The sequence below is a fragment of the Haliotis rufescens genome, unplaced genomic scaffold (genome assembly GCF_023055435.1).
Source record: "Haliotis rufescens isolate VD_foot unplaced genomic scaffold, xgHalRufe1.0.p SCAF_1, whole genome shotgun sequence".
Taxonomy (NCBI): Eukaryota; Metazoa; Mollusca; class Gastropoda; order Lepetellida; family Haliotidae; genus Haliotis; species Haliotis rufescens.
The window spans coordinates 21,437,872-21,459,413 of NW_025963779.1; the positions used below are offsets into that span (position 1 = coordinate 21,437,872).

The 21,542-nt window shown below is 44.6% G+C and overlaps 1 protein-coding gene across 2 annotated transcripts; it reads right to left on the reverse strand.

Annotated features, from left to right (window-relative positions):
- Window positions 1-130: 130 nt before the first annotated feature.
- LOC124114596 (neo-calmodulin-like) lies at window positions 131-19,316 on the reverse strand. 2 transcript variants are annotated; one of them, XM_046475256.2, is made up of 6 exons: window positions 18,299-19,316; window positions 6,125-6,146; window positions 3,313-3,456; window positions 2,404-2,577; window positions 1,949-2,029; window positions 131-1,478 (listed from the first exon to the last, which is right to left on the reverse strand). In XM_046475256.2, exons 1-6 carry the CDS (start codon window positions 18,302-18,304, stop codon window positions 1,426-1,428), a joined length of 480 nt encoding a protein of 159 aa, XP_046331212.1. In that variant the 5' UTR covers window positions 18,305-19,316; the 3' UTR covers window positions 131-1,425. The 2 variants fall into 2 exon arrangements, with proteins under 2 accessions (XP_046331212.1, XP_046331211.1); XM_046475255.2 differs by lacking the exon at window positions 18,299-19,316 and adding an exon at window positions 12,786-13,083.
- Between the last annotated feature and the right edge of the window lie 2,226 nt (window positions 19,317-21,542).

A 21,542-nucleotide genomic window follows, 5' to 3' on the forward strand; every position in this document is an offset into this window, starting at 1 on the left:
ACAATATCCCTTTGAAAAGTTGAGTACTCTATTCTCCGAATGTTAAAACAGAACAAAGGGTCCATGCATGTCTCTCTGTTGTACCTGGGATGCTACAAAGGGTCCATGCATGTCTCTCTGTTGTACCTGGGGTGCTACAAAGGGTCTATGCATATCTCCCTGTTGTACCTGGGATGCTACAAAGGGTCTATGCATGTCTCTCTGTTGTACCTGGGATGCCACAAAGGGTCTATGCATGTCTCTCTGTTGTACCTGGGATGCTACAAAGGGTCCATGCATGTCTCTCTGTTGTACCTGGGATGCTTCAAAGGGTCCATGCATGTCTCCCTGTTGTACCTGGGATGCTACAAAGGGTCCATGTATGTCTCTCTGTTGTACCTGGGATGCTACAAAGGGTCCATGCATGTCTCTCTGTTGTACCTTGGATGCTACAAAGGATCTATGCATGTCTCTCTGTTGTACCTGGGATACTACAAAGGGTCTATGCATATCTCTCTGTTGTACCTGGGATGCTACAAAGGGTCTATGCATATCTCCCTGTTGTACCTGGGATGCTACAAAGGGTCCATGTATGTCTCTCTGTTCTTCCTGGGATGCTACAAAGGGTCCACGCATGTCTCTCTGTTCTTCCTGGGATGCTACAAGGGTCCATGCATGTCTCTCTGTTGTACCTGGGATGCTTCAAAGGGTCTATGCATGTCTCTCTGTTGTACCTGGGATGCTACAAAGGTTCCATGCATGTCTCTCTGTTGTACCTGGGATGCTACAAAGGGTCTATGCATATCTCTCTGTTGTACCTGGGATGCTACAAAGGTTCCATGCATGTCTCTCTGTTGTACCCGGGATGCTACAAAGGGTCCATGCATGTCTCTCTGTTGTACCTGGGATGCTACAAAGGGTCCACGCATGTTTCTCTGTTGTACCTGGGATGCTACAAAGGGTCTATGCATGTCTCTCTGTTGTACCTGGGATGCTACAAAGGGTCTATGCATGTCTCTCTGTTGTACCTGGGATGCTACAAAGGGTCCACGCATGTTTCTCTGATGTACCTGGGATGCTGTCTGTCGGGTCATCTAATGAAGAGACACTGCATTTCTGAATTATTTCAAGTAATTAGATAGCAGCTTCTAAACAATCATTTCAAGTAATTAGATAGCAGCTTCTAAACCTTTTTTTTTAAAACTGTACAGAGAGATGCTAGGAAACATTCAAACATGGAACCATAGAAACGAAATAGGTAAATAATACATAGATTAAATCTTGGCAATGTTGCAGTGACTATAATATATACTTTAGGTAAGTTGACGTACCCCGATTAAATCGGAGCATTATAATTTGTATTGAGCAACAGATCAAAACCATTCTGGTTTATGGGCAACGTATCAATAATCCTCGATGTACACAGTTTTCGTTCACATTCCGCCACTATCCTTTGCCGTCTTCGAGCAGAATGTTTCTCTTCATGTGCCTGCAGAACTCTGAAATAGACATGCAGCCACTGAGATAAAGAAGGTCTGCAAAGGGACTAATCCATCACATCTAGAACCAGTGCGATTCAACCATGACAAAAGCCTAGCAGTGTTAGACCACTGTGCATGTACCCCGACTGGGCAGCCCTTTTACTTTGCCACAGCATAGGCGGGGTGTGGTTGTGGGGTGGAGTCCATGCACGCCCCCTCCCCCCCCCCCCCCCCTTTTGAAAACCAAATGTAGCATGTTGTTATCTAAGAGAGGCTTTTGATATATGACTCAGACTCCTCCCTTTTAGAAATGCTGGATCCACCCTTGCACAGACTAAAGACAGCCGTAGCGCTAAGATCCCTTTGTACAACTGGGCCCTGTGGTAACTGGCGGTATGTTTGTTATAAGAGCTTATAACATATACAGGCGCATCGCCTGGTGAGGGAAGAGACGTTTAATTAATGTTAATATTCATGCGTTCGGTTACCTGTGTAGTCGATCTTGCCGTCCCCGTCAGTGTCCGCCTCCTTCATCAACGCCTCCACCTCCTCCGTTGACATCTTGTCTCCTGTCACAACATGTCCGCATTAAGCCCATAGTTAACCAGGATATCACGAATCCCAAGGGACCAGCACGTCAGATCCGAACTCGTTATTCAAATAAATAGACCGTAGATTTAAACTTTTCAAAGATTTGATTTTAATCGACTATTCGCTATATGCAAGTTCGTTAAAGCCATAGTTGACTATGAAATATGATTTCTTATTACCTACCAAAATATGAAAATACAGGTCACTATATATGCAAAGTTTACCTTACCTTTAAAGAAGGGTTAAGTCTCAGACCTGGGCATACCGTATCTACCATTTATTTATACACCCGCGCATCTTATGTAAGACTCGTCCGTATAAAGTTAAACTGTATACAGTTTTTAGCACTTACCTAGATTAACCATGACTTCCTTGAATTCCTCAGCGTCGATGAAACCATTGCCGTCTTTGTCAAACACTTGGAAGGCCGCGGAGAGGTCGTCATCCATCTCGTCCCGACACACCGTGGTCAGTTGCTCCTCAACCATGAAGCGCTCGAAATCGGTGTAGTTGACGTACCCATCTCCTACAGCATTAACAACGATGTCAGTCTACGTACTCATTCACTACAACAGCAACAGCGATGTCAGTCTACGTACTCATTCACTACAACAGTTACAACTATGCCAGTCTACGTACTCATTCACTACAACAGTAACAACGATGTCAGTCTACGTACCCATCTCCTACAGCAGTAACAACGATGTCAGTCTACGTACTCATTCACTACAACAGTAACAACTATGCCAGTCTACGTACTCATTCACTACAATAGTAACAACGATGCCAGTCTGCGTACTCTTTAAAACGGTAAAAACGGTACCCATCTCCTACAGCAGTAACAACGACGTCGGTCTACGTACTCATTCACTACAAAGGAAACAACGATGTTAGTCTACGTACTCATTCTTTACAACGGTAACAACGATTGCAGTCTGCGAACCCTTCTCCTACACCTAGTAAACCTAGACCTGCTCGGGCGCATAAGCCCATTTGCTATTCGTTTGATATGGTCATATGCGACCAGAAGTACCGGTCAACCAGACACTGGTTATTTGAAAGAATGCAACCAACCCGTATTCTGTTGTTTTTGTCGTATGATTGTAAAACAAATTGTTATATTAAATACAAATTGTTATATTAAATTAATCACTTATACAGTACTCGTGTGTGTGCGCGTGGATGCATGCGTAGGCCTGGTGAGTGTCTTCAATCTATTCCTTTTCCATGTGGCTATGGTACGATTATGAATACCGGTTACCATCTTGATCAAGCTTGCCGAGGAAAGCCCGCAGCTGTCCGTCATTGGCCACGATGAAGAATGCCCGGATGATGGTGCCCATCTCCTTGGTGGTCACTCTGCCGTCATGGTCAACGTCAAAGAGATCAAACGTCTCCTGGATTTCTGTCAAAAACATCATATCACATAAACGACAAAGGTCAAAGAATTCTTACAATGCAAAACCTCTATTAAATTAGTGTCAGAAATCTTGTATTTCGTCTGTCACCACATCACTGTGTATCGGCAAGACACTTCTCTCGCTCATGAGCTTACATCGACACCCAATCAAAATCCATTTCTGACTTCGGAACAAATTAGAAGTTTTCGCCGGAAAAAGATGTTTTCCTTATTATTAACACAGAAAGAGTCTGGACCGGACAATCCATTAATTGACATCATGAGCATCGATTCACGCAGGTGGGATCCGATGAAATGCATCAACCAAGTCAGCGAGCCTGACCACCTGATCCCGTTAGTCACCTCTTACGACAAGCATAATCGCCTGTGACGGCAAGCATGGGTTGCTGAAGACCCATTCGAACCCGGATGTTCACGGGGGCCATAATCACGTCAGCACCATTGATTCCAAAGCTGTTATCCAGCCAGCCACACCACCAGCAATATATCGCAGCGGTAATGTGGCATTTGGGCTGATTCGCCTCCACACACCATTAACTGTTCCAAAACGGCTGGACAGATAGCACATTTGAATTGACGAAGAATCGATGTCCTTATTGGTTCGTGGCGATGACATATTATCCTATGTTTTAATTCCATGTCAGAATGGTGGTTTATAATCTGAATGACAGAAATAATCTTTGAACAAGTACTTTGTAAATCGATTTCCAATTTGTTAATCTGGAAGTTAAACCGATCGTCTATGTTGGGTGGATATTTGAGCCTAATTGTTTGCGAACATGCACCCGGAAGCGGATGTTTGGGAAAAGCAGCAGCTAAATGTGGTTTTCAAGCTGCCGGCGTGTCATGTCGACACTAGCGGGTTGAGCTTGTATAGCTGGGTGGGGAGAGAAAGTTCCAGATTGGTATAGAGACTGATACGTGTCTGTTAGCCTGTGTTAGTGGAGGTTTATGTGGCTTGCAGTCGTGGTGTATCGCGACAGGAACACCTCCACGAGGTGCATGCAGGGAGTGATAGAAGCTAACAAAACTGCCGGTACGCCATGACCTTGGCCCACGCTGTATGCAGACAAATCATTGATTGACACCGTGAGTGTACTATGCCATGTCACTGTTGCGTCACGCCACAGTCAACCAGATAGTCAACCATGAATAGCATCAATACACAGGAGCCAAATATATACTCGCCGCCAAAAGAAACGCGCACCATAGAAACATATAGAGAGGTATGCACGTTAAGAAGAGATGTTTCCAATGTGTACCACTTAATGATAAAAGTGACAATCAGTCGAGTGTTACCACAGTGTCTTTATTCTGGTCACGACATGCTTCATATGACTTCCAAACTTTACACGCCAATCCTGCATGAGACAAATGGTGCATCTCGAGTCATGGATCTATGACGTCACGTGTGATGCGTTCATGAGCGTGGATTCACACAACAAAACAATATGTTCGTTTGTGCATCGAACCTATCTAATATCTCTCGAATATGAGTAATTCTTCATATATTGACCAACATGTATGGTATTCGCGTTTCTTTTGTCAGTGAGTATATATTGTCGTGCGGCCCGTCTCTGCTAAAGCCACATATACTATATCTACAACCCCGACATATTATTCACAAAATATCACCCCGACATATTTCAGATACTGTACAACCTCTACACATGTCAGATTATTTATAAAACCCCGATATATTGGAGACACGGTACAACCTCTACGCATGTCAGATTATTTATAAAACCCCGATATATCGCAGACACTGTACAACCCCGTCTCACGTCAGACACATTACAATATGGGAGCCGTGAAGATCCGGGGAGGAATAGCTCTTCAGCAACCCATGCTTGTCGTCACAGGCGACTAGGCTTGTCGTAAGAGGCGACTAACGGGTGGTCAGGCTCGCTGACTTGGTTGATGCATGTCATCGTATCCTAATTGCGTGGATCGATGCTCATGATGTCAATCACTGGATTGTCTGGTCCAGACTGGATTAATTACAGAACGCCTTCATATAGCTGGAATATTGCTGAGTGCGGCGTTAAAACAAAACAAACAAAACATTACAATATGGGGGACGGGTGGGTAGTTGTGAAAAAATGTTGTTTTGCACCACAGGTGAGGTGAGGTGAGGTGAGGTGAGGTGAGGTGAGGTGAGGTGAGGTGAAATTGGGTTTAACGTCGCGTCCAAGATTATTGCACTTATATAGCGACATGCATGTACGTGTGTGTGTTTTTTTGTGTTTGTGTGGCTGCTTGTACTGGTCCGGACTGATGCCGATTTATAGTGCTATCACACTGAGATACCATGCCGCAGTTTAACATGAATACCCCACTCAGACACAGTATACTGACTCCGAGCCGACCAGTACTTGTTTTAGCCCCTTAATGCCGAGCGTTAGACAGGGTAACAACAAGTACCATCTTTTAACGTCTTTTGGTATGACGCGGCCGGGGATCGAACCCCGGACCTTCCGCTCTCCGGGCGGACGCTCTACCACTAGACGACGGAGGCGGTTTTTTGAACCACAGGCAGTATGGCCCAGCTATATCACTCCATTGTCGGCTGGGAAGTCTTGGCCGCACACAGCCTACTTGGGGGTGGCGTCCCGCGCCCTGTACAGGTGGAGGGAGCCTTAATAACACGTACCTTTCTTCTGCTGGTCTGTAACCTGGAAATCAAGAAGAAGCGTTAGAGAACATTGCGAACAAGACATCACCTCATTCATTGCTTATGGGAGGCACGGGTGGCCAAGTCGTCTAAGGCGCCGCAATTCGCTGTGCAGAGTTGAGTCTCTTGGGCACGCCAGAAACCAATGATTGTGGGTTCGAATCCCGGTTGGCCCCGATTATGTTTCTAGGTTTGTCAGCACCATACCCGTGCTCGTGGGTTTCACCGAAGTGGTAAACATCAGAGACCTGAATCACTTCGGGGTTTCCTCCCACATTAAGCTGACACGCCGCGATATACTGTTAAAAGCGCCGTTAAACCCAACTCACTCATTCACTCATTGCTTGTAGTTCAGAATAGTCGCCTCTTTTGGCCAGAACATGTATATCTTGTTTAGCGAAAGTAGATCAAGAAACAATTCACCTAATTTAAGAATGGAATTACTTGTTGTCTGTGAGCTGTTCAATATTACCGGTGGGTGAGTGAGTGAGTTCTAGTAACGGCCGCCATTGTTGCAGTTGTTGCGGTAGCTGATGAATTTGTAGTGAGTGAGTGAGGTGTAGTAGTAACAGCAGCGGTTATTGTAGTTGGCGCAATAGTAACAGACGTAGTAGATGTTGTTGTAGAGCGTAAGTTGTAGTAGTAGGAGTCGCCGTTGTCGTTGCCGCTGTAGAATAAGCGGGAGTACTGTAGTTTTAGAGGCGACTAACGGGATGGGGTGGTCAGGCTCGCTGCCTTGGTTGATGCATGTCATCGTATCCCACTTGCGTGGATCGATTCTCATATCAACCACAGGATTTTCAGGTCATGACTCGATTTTTTACAGACTGCCGTCATATAGCTGGAATATTGATCAGTGAGGCGTCAAACAACGAACAAACAAACAAACAAACAAACAAATAGTCGCCGTTGTCGTTGCCGTAGTAGCAGTAGCGAGAGTAGATGTAGTTGTAGTGAGTGAGTGAGTTATAGTAGTAACAGCCGCCGTTGTCGTTGCCGTAGTAGCAATAACGGGAGTAGACGAAGCTGTTGTATTTAATGAGTTTAAGTAGTAGCAGCCGCCGTTGTTGTAGCGGGTGCAGTAGTGACAGCGGTAGTCGATGTAGTTGTAGCAACAATGGCGATTGTAGCTGCAATTACCTCCCATGATTACACTCAGTGCCCTGGGGTATTTACCAATTAAACATTCTTCAACAATTAATCGCGTGAATCCTTGTTTTGCAATATCCACGTCCTCTTGGTGCATGTCACCGGTTCAGTAGCCTTTACCCTCACATCCCCCCAGCGAAGCGATCACATACATCTTCCTAACAAATCCGTGCAGATGCTCCGGTTCCTAAACAATGATAGACATTGCATGTTCCTGGAACGTTTTATGCACCTCCGTAGCCCGCTGAGTCGGAATATAAACAACAGAGTTAAAAGCCTCTTTGCCACCGTTATCGATTACATGTCTCAACCGTTGAAATATCTACCCCACACGGGTTCCGCGCTTTGATTGATTGGTGAAATGTAAGCGATTGATAACAATAGATTCCCTGGCAGGTTACTTCAGGGGTAAGTGCATATCTACACTGGCTGGGAACCTCGGAGTGCACCTGTACTATCTAACTCGGTGATAAATTGTGTGTTGCAGCGACGTTATACTCGGTGATCTACTGTGTACTACAGCCAGTGACGTTATACGTGATATACTGTATAGCCAGTGACGTTATACTCGGTCATATACTGTATAGTATAGCCAGTGACGTTATACTCGGTCATATACTGTATAGTATAGCCAGTGACGATATACTCGGTGATCTAATGTGTACTACAGCCAGTGACGCTATCCGTGATATACTGTATAGTATAGCCCGCGACGTTATACTCGGTATATACTGTGTGCTATAGCCAGTGACGTTATACGTGATATACTGTATAGTATAGCCAGTGACGTTATACTCTGTGATCTACTGTGTACTACAGCCAGTGACGCTATCCGTGATATACTGTATAGTATAGCCCGCGACGTTATACTCGGTATATACTGTGTGCTATAGCCAGTGACGCTATCCGTGATATACTGTATAGTATAGCCCGCGACGTTATACTCGGTGATCTACTGTGTACTACAGCCAGTGACGTTATACTCGTCATATACTGTATAGTATAGCCAGTGACGTTATACTCGGTGATCTACTGTGTACTACAGCCATTGACGTTACCCGTGATATACTGTATAGTATAGCCCGCGACGTTATACTCGGTATATACTGTGTGCTATAGCCAGTGACGTTATACGTGATATACTGTATAGTATAGCCAGTGACGTTATACTCGGTCATATACTATATAGTATAGCCAGTGACGTTACACTCGGTTATATACTGTATGTTATAGCTAAAATAAACCGCCCGCATGTTATCAGAAATGAGCGGTAACTTGATAATGTCCTCATATTGCGTGACGACGGGCCATTATCACGCCCGTTGTTAGGTGACGTCACAGGGGTAGAGAAAGGTGACGTCACGTTCAATAGTTAGTGAGTGAGTCGGGTTTAACGCCGCTTTTAACAGTATTCCAGTTATATCGCGGCGTGTCAGCTTAATGTGGGAGGAAACCCCGAAGTGGTGCAGGTCTCAGACGTTTACCACTTCGGTGAAACCCACGAGCACGGGTATGGTGCTGACAAACCTAGAAACATAATCGGGGCGAACCGGGATTCGAACCCACAATCATAGGTTTCTGGCGTAGCCAAGGGACGCAACTCTGCACAGCGAATCGCGGCGCGTTAGACGACTGGGCCCCCCGTGCCCCCCGTTCAATAGTGACGTGCTCATGCTCGGTGATATACTGTATACTATAGCCAGTGACAGTATACTCGGTGGTATACTGAGTTCTATAGCCAGTGACGTTATACTCGGTAATATACTGTATACTATTGCCAGTGACGTTATACTCGGTAATATACTGGGTACTATAGCCAGTGACGTTATACTCGGTAATATACTGTATACTATTGCCTGTGACGTTATACTCGGTAATATACTGTGTACTATTGCCAGTGACGTTATACTCGGTAATATACTGTATACTATTGCCAGTGACGTTATACTCGGTAATATACTGTATACTATTGCCAGTGACGTTATACTCGGTAATATACTGGGTACTATTGCCAGTGACGTTATACTCGATTATATACTGTGTACTATTGCCAGTGACGTTATACTCGGTAATATACTGTATACTATTGCCAGTGACGTTATGCTCGGTAATATACTGTATACTATTGCCAGTGACGTTATACTCGGTAATATACTGGGTACTATAGCCAGTGACGTTAAACTCGGTAATATACTGTATACTATAGCCAGTGACGTTATACTCGGTAATAAACTGTATACTGTTGCCAGTGACAGTGCCAGCTTTATATAGCAGCCAATGGTGTTACATTCGATGATGTGCTGTATATTCTTTGATGCTTCGACAGTGCTTGATCCTTCGATAAAGTACAATTTCTGAGTTGCGTCATAACCGGATGACGTCATGACAAATTACCTTCTCCAGCGATCTATCGTATCCCTAGTAACATTGTTCTATCATTCCTGTCAATCACGATGGCGTGTCCACATCAAATATCGTTCTGGGAAAAAAGTTTCTTTCACGGAGAAACTTGTCGGATAATTAAATATTATCTCCTGGGAAAAAAACAGGGCAAGATGATGTCAAGCCAAGCAGCGGAGTTATCCTAAACATACAAAAACACGGTATCCGTGCCAGAGCGGACACATAGCTGTCTGGTGCCATGTGTCTGTTTCTGGGCACAGAAATAAGGAATCCTTGAAAAGTTTCATAATCACATGGTCACGTTTTGCTCAGCGTGGAGTACTAGTATTTAGCAGCACATTGCAGTCAAACAAACGACTACGCCCTTCCTCGGCCATGTTCGTCCCACGGCGATGCCACTGCACGCCTCGTGCCGTCGATTGCAATAGTGTCGGTTACGGAAACAGATAGAGCAACCAACTCGGTAAGCACTGCATTTCATGGTTTGCAGTTATCTGGTAACATAAGCAGTGGAAACAGAACTTAGAACGTTTACGAAATGAAACACCTCTACTTACAATAACTAGCGACACAGGCCTCGGCTGTGCTTACATCGCTACTCACCCTGCTACTCCCCACCCGTTCATCCACCCTCCTCCCATCCTGCGACTTTCTACCCGTTCAGCCACCCTCAACCCATCCTGCTACACTCCAACCTCCACCCATCCTGCTACTCTCTACCCATCCCGCTACTCTCCACCCTCCACCCATCCCGCTACTCTCCACCCTCCACCCATCCTGCTACTCTCCACCCATCCTGCTTCTCTCCACCCATCCTGCTACTCTCCACCCATCCTGTTATACTCCACCCCTCCCGCTACTCTCCACCCTCCACCCATCCCGCTACTCGCCACCCTCCAGCCATCCCGCTACTCTCCACCCATCCTGCTTCTCTCTACCCATCCCGCTACTCTCCACCCCTCCCGCTACTCTCCACCCTCCACCCATCCCGCTACTCTCCACCCCTCCCGCTAATCTCCACCCTCCACCCATCCTGCTACTCTCCACCCTCCAGCCATCCTGCCACCCTCCAGCCATCCTGCTACTCTCCACCCATCCCGCTACTCTCCACCCTCCAGCCATCCTGCTACTCTCCACCCATCCCGCTACTCTCCACCCTCCACCCATCCTGCTACTCTCCACCCATCCTGCTACTCTCCACCCATCCTGCTACTCTCCACCCATCCTGCTACTCTCCACCCTCCAGCCATCCTGCTACTCTCCACCCATCCCGCTACTCTCCACCCTCCAGCCATCCTGTTACCCTCCACCCATCCTGTTATTCTCCACCCCTCCCGCTACTCTCCACCCTCCAGCCATCCTGCTACCCCCCACCCATCCTGTTACTCTCCAGCCGTTCAGCCATCCTGCTACTCTCCGCCCGTTCAGCCACCCCCATCCCCCAACACACACATACACACATGATTTGGAGACACTAAAACCGACGTGCGTCGATGACCTGTTACACATTTACAATACCACAAAAATACATTGTTAACCAACTTCACATATTAGCACTGGGCTCATGGCTGTCGAAGCGAGCGTGCCAAGTAGCAATAGCAATTTGTATAAAGCTCAAGTTAATCTCCTAGACCAGGTGTGTTTGATACGAGGTCGATATGGTGTCGGCTAAATGAGGCTCGGTAACCTAGGCATGGCAGGGAATAAGATGGGGCAGCCGTCCTGTTTAACATTGTAATGTGGAAACGGAATTAAGCTTTTCCTGTCACGGGAGAGTTACCCCCCTTTAAAGTTACACGTGACCTCCCGGAGAGTACAGACTGCTCCAGGTGCTTTCTGCATCGACGAAGGCCAAGCTGACCATGCAGGATAGGCAGGGGAAAGACGAGTGCTCGTGAAGAGGGTTCGGGGGTGAAACGGGTTCAACGCTGCTTTAAGAGTATTTCAGTAATAGCACGTCGTGTCAGCTTAATGTGGCAGACAATTTGAAGTGACACAGGTCTTTGAAGTTTACCACTTCAGTGAAACCAACAAGCACAGGTATCGACAGAACAAGAATCATAATCTGAAATTGGAACTCAAGCTGTTGTTATTGTTTGTTGTTTAAAGCCGCACTCAGTAATATTTCAGCTATATGACGGCGGTCTGTAAATAAGCGAGTCTTGACCAGACAATCCAGTGGTTGACATCATGAGCATCGATCTACGCAATTCGGATACAATGTTTTGCATCAGCCAAGTCAGTGAGCCTGACAATCCGACCCCTTTAGTCGCCTCTTGCGACAAGCATAATGGCCTCTTAAGGTAAGCATGGGTTGCTGAAGACCTATTCTATCCCTGACTTAAAGGGTTGGAACTCCTGCTGTAGACTAACGAATCCTGACAGGTACGAGACGCGGCGCTGCAGAGAATTGAGGTGCTCTTAGCCAGTTTGATTGTACCTGTGTGGCATTCGTCATGTGACAAGAGTGTTGCAATTGTATAAATATTCTTTTTGGTAGTTGATATTTCTTTTCTGAGTCCCTGTTACAGATTGGACCTGACATCCAGGACAGTGCCTGGCCCAAGTAGGAATATATATAGACAACTTTCGAAAACACAAGCAATGTTATTCACTGTGTTCCAGATGATATTGTTATACGTGTTTATTCTGAGTTGTCTACTTCTGGAGCTCAGTGATCTTTGTTTAATATGATCAATAGTTCTTGCGAACTTAAATTTATGTTCTGATGTCATTATATTAAACCTTCTTATGGGTTAGTACAGAACATGAGTGGATATGAGTGTGAATAAATGTCAATGTCTTATTTAAAAAAATCAGAGTCCATAATATCTATATCTCCAATGTCAATCTTACTAATTGTATTAATATCAACATTCGGTTATATTTATATATATATATATATATATATATATATATATATATATATATGGGAGTCGAACCCAGTACACAGCGTGACAGGTGCACGCGCCGACAGCTGCTCTATGTGTTTTCCTTCGGGCGCAACTTACTAACTTAAACTTAAATATTAAAACTAAATTTGGTTAATCATCACTTTAATAACGGGCACCTTGCAACATGTACTTACCTCCATATTGCGGCCGGCGAATGCTTTGACCTTGAGCCCTTAACGTCGCGACAGTGTTTACTACTGTTTCTGTTTTCGTATATTCCACAAGTCACATTGCAATTGGAGGGACCAGTTCTGAGCCTCGGGTCCAAATCTGGTGGTGATACTGAATGCAGCCCTCAGAAATAACCTTAGGAAATCCCACTACCATATGAACTAAGTGTTAATCCACTACCGCGCCGCGCCACACTAATCCCAAGTATTACATTGTGTGCTACTTGACATAACCCTCTCCCTGTCAGACCGATTCACTACCAGGAAGCTTATCTACTCCGCGAACTATTTTTTTGTATCTACCCTGCCGGCTCATTGATTACGTCGCGCGTATTAATAACGCTGGCCGGTTCAAGCAAACATATGTCGGCTAACAACGGTCTCTGACTATTAGTTCCGCGTGGTCGAAACAGCCAGGGAATCACAGGCCTTAGAGTTTAGACACGGAGTTGGGCGTGGTTGCTTAGTAACCGTAGTGATATAATCAGTTTCGATAAGAATTGATTTAAAAAAAAATGGGGGACAAAATCTTCTTTTGCTTTTCTTTCGTGTTTGATGAGTTCCTTTGGCAAATAAACTACTATTATCTATGGCTGACGATCATTTTGTCCATCTTGAGGTAAATAAAATTACATAGATTACATAAATTTACAAGACAACTCACTCGAAAACATTTGAGCACTTGCAACACCTTTTTTCAGAAGCAAATGATTGTTTTTAAGACAAAGCCACCCCACCCCTTGTAATATTCATACGCTTCACGCACGCATAGGTTTTGTTTGAAACCGGTTATTAAACATAATGCTTGCGTTTCTAAAACTATTAACCTGGTAGCCGTAAAACGAGATAAGAATGAGTGTCGTCCAAATGGCCGCTGAATGCGTCCAGGGGATGGGTGATCAACTGTAAAGATCGACTCTCGTTCACTACCTGGTGATTAAAGTGTGTCGTCCTGGCCGGGTGGCATGAATCGATTATCAGGCGTCAGGGCGGAGAGTGCAGTCTGACTGATGCTGCTGGGTCCGACGTTGTTCCACATCACTCACTCACTCACTCACGATGGGTATGCAAATATGATAGAAGTTGTTATTTGTTTGTTTGTTGCTTAACACCGCACACAGCCATATTCCAGCTACATGACGGCGATCTGTAATTAATCAAGAGGGGCCAGACAATCTAGTGACTGACATCATGAGCATCGATCCAACAATCGTGAACAATTATGACAGTTTTTGTTTGTTTATTTGTTGTTTAACGCCACACTCAGTAATATTCAAGCTATATGACGTCGGTCTGTAAATAATCGAATCTGGACTAGACATTCCAGTCATGAGCATCTAGCCACGCAATCGGGATACGATGACATGCATCAACCATGTCAGCGAGCCTGACGACCCGAACCCGTCAGTCGTCTCTTACGACGAGTGTAGTCGCCTTTTACGACTAGCATGGGTTGCTGAAGACCCATTCTACGCCGGATGTTCACGGGTCGCCAAGTTGTCAAAGTATTCCTTAGTGACAGTGAAGTCCTGGGGTTTATTCGGTATACCAGTACGATTTGTGAACTTCTGCATTATATCTCCCGTCGATTAGTTGTCGACATACTGTTTCTAATGCCACAGATGTAATTTGAAGAGGTCGCAGCTTCAGAACCGTCTATATAACAGTTGAGAGAAAGGTCAAGGTTACAACGTTTCCAAAAGTAGTTCCTTGCAAAATTTTGTTTCTCTAGTAAAGCTAAACGGTACAATTATATGTCGTCTGCAAATTGAAAGGCCGTATTAGTGTTTTAACAACGCAGTAACACCTAACCATGGCCGAGTTTAAATTGATTGTAATCCCTCATTATTTCCATATAGAGGTCAACGAGTGCATCTGATGAATACGCCAACACTGTCAATGCGTTTTGACAGGACACATATATATAATGTCGGAAATGTTTCACGGACAGTTTATCGGATATTACAGTAAATATGTACGGCTCGTTTTTTCGCCATATTTAGTCCAGTTAAAATCATGCTCAAATGTTTGACGGCACTGACGCTGCTAACCCTGCCGTGCTTCTGCTGCATGGCCGACGACGATGCCTGCAACGACCATGTATCAACAACTATGCGAGGTAGTCTATCGTAAAGGTCTTACATTCTGTGTTTAATGTTCATTAAGGGACGGTCGGGTAGCCCAGTGGTTAAAGCGTTCGCTCATCACGCCGAAGACCCGGGTTCGATTCCCGACATGGGTACAATGTGTGAAGCCGTGATATTGCTGGAATATTGCTATAAGCGGCGTAAAACCATACTCCCTCACGCACTCACTAATGTTCATTAAAGATCATGTACTCGAACGCGAAACGATGAGTGATCTTGGAGCTCGGCGCTTGCGGGCACGATCAAAACAATAATGTAAAACAGCACGTGCTGTTCTTCGGTGCTCGTCAGAGCAGTTGAGGGAATAAATTGTTTAAATTTTTACTCTTGCAACTTTTGTGATTAGAAATTTGTTTTATGCAGTTGAAGGGAAAGCGTTCTACTGTGAAGCCCCATCCCAAATTGTTCGGTCACCCTGAACAATCCGCTGCATATGTGCATATTTAAATGAGATATCGTTCTTTCTGCCCAGGTACTTCAGCATTTCATAATAAAAGTACCAATAAAAATTAGTTTATTTTGTTTCCCTTTGTTTGGTTTCCCTCGTGTAAACAAGAACGGTGTTCTGATCGAAATATGAACGAATGAATGCAGCGAAAGTAGTTCCGTTAAGGTCTTGGTTCACAATCAACCAATCAAATGCCTAGAATAACTGACAAGCGATATGTGGACACTATGCAAATATCAGAAATATATGCAGTGGACAACTATACTACACAAAGTATGATGAGGATTAAGTTTTGATGATATCAAAAAATCATCCTACAAATGTAGATTGAAATATCTCCGTGCACAATGTTTGGGGAGTCCCTATAGGACCTCATTTTCATGATGAAGGAACAGAGGCATGCAGTGATGGGCATGATGTGCACGAGGTGCTTGGAAATGTGTTTGGATGTATCGTGACAATCGTTGCACATCCTTATCAGAGAGCACAACAACATTTGCAGGATAGCAACAACTGAATGCACTTATGCATTCAAAGCCAAAGCATCAAAGACGTTGTTTAACGATCTTGGAATTAGGCAGATGCATAGGCATGCTTGAAACTGGCGACTTTGGCGTCAGTTAAAGTGTGATCAGCAGAGCATGGAATGGATATCAGACGTTTGGATCAGCTACCCACCCAGCGAAATGCAGGTGGTCGAAGGCGTTCCACCACACACCGAAAAGACGTGATTGCAGCAAGACATCATCACTTCATGACTGCCGCCACACTCAGAAATGACCTGCGGAGAGACAGTGTCTACTCCGACAGCGCGCTATCGTCTCCGTGAGGCTGGTCTCGCGGCACGGGACGGGACGTTAGGATTAGGCTAAGGATAAGGCTCCAGCGCCTTTCGCTGATGAATGGAGATACTGTCAGATTGTCGTGGCGGAGTGTGGCGTAGCAAGGAGAAATATTTCAGGATTTCTAAGTAGCCAAACACGACCGATATGGGTTATGTTGTACACGTCAGACATCTTCCCAACATTGATACCACCATACAACGTTATGTTGTACACGCAGGTCGTCTGCCCCACCTATCGGGTTATTACATTATGTTGTACACGTCATACATCTAATATCGTCGTCCCTGGTTGAGTCAGCACAGATCAATGTCGACGTCAAACCACACTATCTAAATCATGGCAGTAATTGACAAGTTTGGTGCTCCGTCTTGTTTATTAACGTGTTGTTTGTTTAGAGTGTATTATTGTTCTGTGCATGGTCAGGTTGCTATTGTTGAGTCAGAAAAAGGTTTGGTGGGGAAGAAAGGGTCGAGTATAAATGTCAACACAGGGCTAATGGTTCATGCATTATTTAGTTCTGACATAATGTGTTTGTGAACTCTATTTCACTCAGTGGGGGAGATTTATAACAGAACATAAGAGGCTCACATGACAGTATGCTTCGAGAGGGAAGTGGTCTTCATTGATATATGCATTTGTTAGAGTAAGTGAGTCATGCTTTGGTAAATGTCAGCAGGAAACTAGCCATTGTATGGATCACCAAGGATTCGTATGACAGTCGCTTCGTGTTTTGTTTCTCGAATATTTTTTTAGAGCAAACAGGACTCCGTTCTGAATATCCACATTCGATAAAACTAAATTCCTGCTGAACCACACCGGTACGAGTAGTAGGGAGGATGACAGGTATATGATTGTTGTTGTTGTTGATATAGTGGAGGAAGAATCCAGTTGCAATTTCTTAAGTGATGTTTTGAAAATTACGATGATCGGAAATATGATAATGTGCGTAACAGCAATTATTCCCAGAGCGTTTAATCATAACCAGCAACAAGTAATGTCATAGCCAGTAACACGTTATGACATAGCCGGCAACACCTTATGTCATAACCAGCAACACGGCACGTCATAGCCAGCAATACGTTACGTCATAGCCAGAAACACGTTATGGCATAGCCAGGAACACGCTACGTCATAGCCAGCAACACCGTTATGCCATTGCCAGCAACACGTAACGTCATAGCCAGCAACTCGTTATGGCATAGCCAGGACCACGCTACGTCATAGCCAGCAACACGAAACGTCATAGCCGGCAACACGTTATGTCATAGCCAGCAACACGTAACGTCATAGCCAGCAACACGTAACGTCATAGCCGGCAACACGTTATGTCATAGCCGGCTAAACGCTACGTCATAGCCAGCAACACGTATCGTCATAGCCAGCAACACGTTATGTTATAGCCAACAGCACGTTACGTCGTTACGACTGAAGAATAACAGACGCACATGTGTCTATATATGTGTGTGTGTGTTTGTGTGTGTGCGCGTGCGTGCGTGCGTGCGTGCGTGCGCGTGTATGATTACAGAAACACTTGCGTCTACGTGTGTACAGGCAGGTATGTGCGTGTACAAGTTCAGACGTGCGTGTGTGCGTGCATCTGAACAAGTGTATGCTTGTGCGTGTTTGCGTTCAGGCGTGTTACAGTACTTGCACGTGAATGTGTGTGTGTGTGTGTGTGTGTGGTGTATGTGTGGTGTATGTATGTATGTGTGTGTGTGTGTGGTGTATGTATGTGTGTGTGTGTGGAGTATGTATGTGTGTGTGGTGTGTGTGTGTGTGTGTGTGTGTGTGTGTGTGTGTGTGTGTGTGTGTGTGTGTGTGTGTGTGTGTGTGTGTGTGTGTAAGTACAGGCGCGTGTGAGTGCGTTATGAGTACAAGCGAGTGTACGCGTGTTTGTGTTGAGACGCGTGTCGAGTGCCCGTGTACATTATGCATGTTATGTAACGCTGATTGCTTCATACAGGCTATTCTAGAGCTTCTCTCACAAAGTATAAGTACACACTGTGAGACAAGGGTAGACAGGAAGGAACGACTTACCCCCATTCTATAACTCGGGCGTCCACCCGACGGAGAGTCTGTATTGCCGGCCCAAGACAAGAGTAGGTTGAAATGTCAGATCCACCCTCCAGAGGGCGCGTGTGTACGTGGGACGTCCAAGTGTTAGGGAGTAGTGTTTGAAACAGGTTTCCACGCTAGGACACACACATACATGCTGAAATATACTCTGTATACAGCTGACTATTATTATTGTATTTAAGTCGGATGAGATTCCACAACTCGTGGTCAAGGCTAGGAGCAATCTCAATAAATTACAAAAGTCAGTACCGAAGATTTGACGCCAACGTCCTTATTTAGTTCACCGGTGAATCCTCAGGAGCATTTTGCATAGTGCGAAGTTGGGAGTCAAATCTTATCTTTACAATATCAAAAGATCAGAGTTCAATCTTCGTTTTTTTTGCACAGCAAGGCCAGATACGAATATCTCGTACCTATAGCCAAATATCGAAGACAGTTTCTTTCCTATATCAAAAGAACGGAGAAAGTTCCTTTGCTGGTCCAAAGATCGATGGCAGATGCTTTTCTATGTCCAAAGAACGGAGAAAGTTCCTTTGCTGGTCCAAAGATCGAAAACAGTTGCGTTCCTATATCCAAAGATCGAAGACTTTTCTTTTCCTTGTCCATAGATCGAAGACAGTTAATTTCCTATGTCCATGAATAGAATACAGTTTCATATACAATATTCAAATACCGGCATCATATAGCTATAACAGGGACATGTACACAGAAGTGTATGAAAGAACAGCTCTAGATGGACGTGATTCTGTAAACGCCTTCCACCGTGCATGTGTTGTACAAGTTCAGATCGGGTCGCCAGCGTCAGAGGTCCCAGGCTAGTGTTTGTCTCACGTCGGCGTTGTTGCTGTTAAAGTGCGTGTAACGTCAAAGTAGTCACCAATACGGAGCCGCCGTAGGCAACATAAACATCCCATGGAGCGTGCTGTTGCTCCTGTTAGCTGCTCATTATTCTTAAATGATTCTTGTGTGTGCAGAAGCTCATAGACACCATTCACCTGCTGTAACGATCAAGGCAAACAGCCATAATGAGATTTCATCACATCCTCGACCCGGGCCAGTATTCAGAAACACCAATCATGTTAGATGGATAAGCTTCATCTCAAGTCGGTTGGGCGGTAAAGGTGTTATGCGACAATGTGGATCAATTATTGATAATGTTCATTATTTGCCTGGCGTCCTTCGAGTTGAGCACGTGCAGGAGGGACGGAGCGAGACCTGTGTCCACTCAACGTGGAAACTAACATGTAATATTAACGTGGGCAGAGTGGTCAGGAGTGTCGTCACGAACTATACCTGCGATCAACTGATGTCTACAGCAACGTTGTTGTGTTGTTGCACGGGACGATTTGTGGCAAGTTGCTGGATTAATTGCAATGTTAGCGACATTTCCTGTTTTTAAACGTTCAGAAAGAAGTGCAAAGAAGTGGTTTCAATAATAAATCTCACTATTATCGAAGGTAATTTGTTTTGAGATGAAACAGAATTTGGTTACGGCAAGGCGCTTTGCATTGACTATTCAGTCTGGTTCTCTCTTCAAATAGGGGTACTCTCACACTGAATGAGTGGTATTTGGCATCTTTGGTAAATATATTTAACTTGCTTTGTAAAACGTCAATAAATGAAACACATATTACGTTTCAAAGAATATGAGAGGTATTTATTAAACATAGGCAGTAACAGTAAATAAAAGCGACAAAACCATTCTCATTATTACAGGAATTCTCTCGTCCGTTGTACGATTCCGATAATATGAATCATTAACAATTAGTGATGATACCAGGTGAACGCATCTTGCCCTACCGGTGGCATCCTTCACAAACACATGCAAAGGCAAGTAAATTGTTCAGCTGAAACAAAACACATGGGAATACACGGCACAAGTCAATATAGGGAACCGCATACTTTTTGTTACCAACTCGTCAGATTTTATTTACTTTACTTAGACCTTGAGCCCCGTGAAAATCCGGGTTAGAATAGGTCTTCAGCAACCCATGCTTGTCGTAACAGGCGGCTTATGCTTGCCGTAAGAGGCTACTAACGGGATCGGGTGGGCAGGCTCGCTGACTTGGTTGATGCATGTCGTGGTATCCTAAATGCATGGATCGAGGCTCATGACATCAATCACTGTATTGTCTTGCCTAGACTCGATTATTTACAGACCGCCGCCATACAGCTATAATATTGCTGAGTGTGGCGTTAAACAAACAAACAAACAAACAAACAAACAAACATACAAACAAGCTAAGGCCTTGAATGTTGTAACCCGAGTCAAACTACTTTTGTAGACACCAAAGGCTGGAGCCGCTGGAGATCTAAATACGAAACGGGTGAGGAGGTTTCACTAGTCTAATATTTCTAGCTCAGTTTTGTGTCATAAGTGGAAGGGAAATGGCTATTGACATTATTGAACGCTATGAGATCATCGAGATTCCCGACGCTTAAAGGGGCATCTGCGGTAGGAACTACCGCACTCTAGTGGGCGGAGCTTATACGAGTGATCTGACAGGTCCATATGACGTTATGATAACACACACATTTCATTGGTTAATGCGTAAACGGGTGACCTCATGTAAACACCCACCCACGTGGACCGTTTGACAACAAGGACGTAAGTTTTAATGGTAATAAATATCTATCAAACGATTCCAAGACGTTTCAACAAACACGATCGATTTGATTTTTTATGATAAAATTACAGATATTTATTGACTTATATCTTGAAATGGAGCCGTTTGGTGTATCCATGGTTTGTCATTCAAGTCGATACGAAGTTTGACGGTCAATGGGGATCTTGTTCCCGTGTGGTTTTCAAAAAGCTTCTCCAGACGCTCGGTTGTGTTTACATTGTCAGTCATTGTTCGAAATTGAAACACCGCCACCTTGCGGGCTATTTATAGTCAGGGTGGGGCTTTAAGTTAACCTTCTTGGCCAAATTCCCTTGTTTCGATTTCGCCAATTCGAGCAGAAAGTCCGACTCGTATGCACAAAGAATCAGATCTGCAAGGACGGGGATCACAGTTGGTGCCCAAGAGGATGCCTAATTCTTGCCTTAATGTCCAATCCTAAATTTCACGTAGATGTCATCTTTGCATTTCTACCTTTAGTTCCAATCAGTAGCTGAACGTCGGGGCATGTATTGTCACATACATGGAGGACAGTTTGGCCAACCTTTTAATTATTTGACAAAGATAATAGTTTTCCTCAA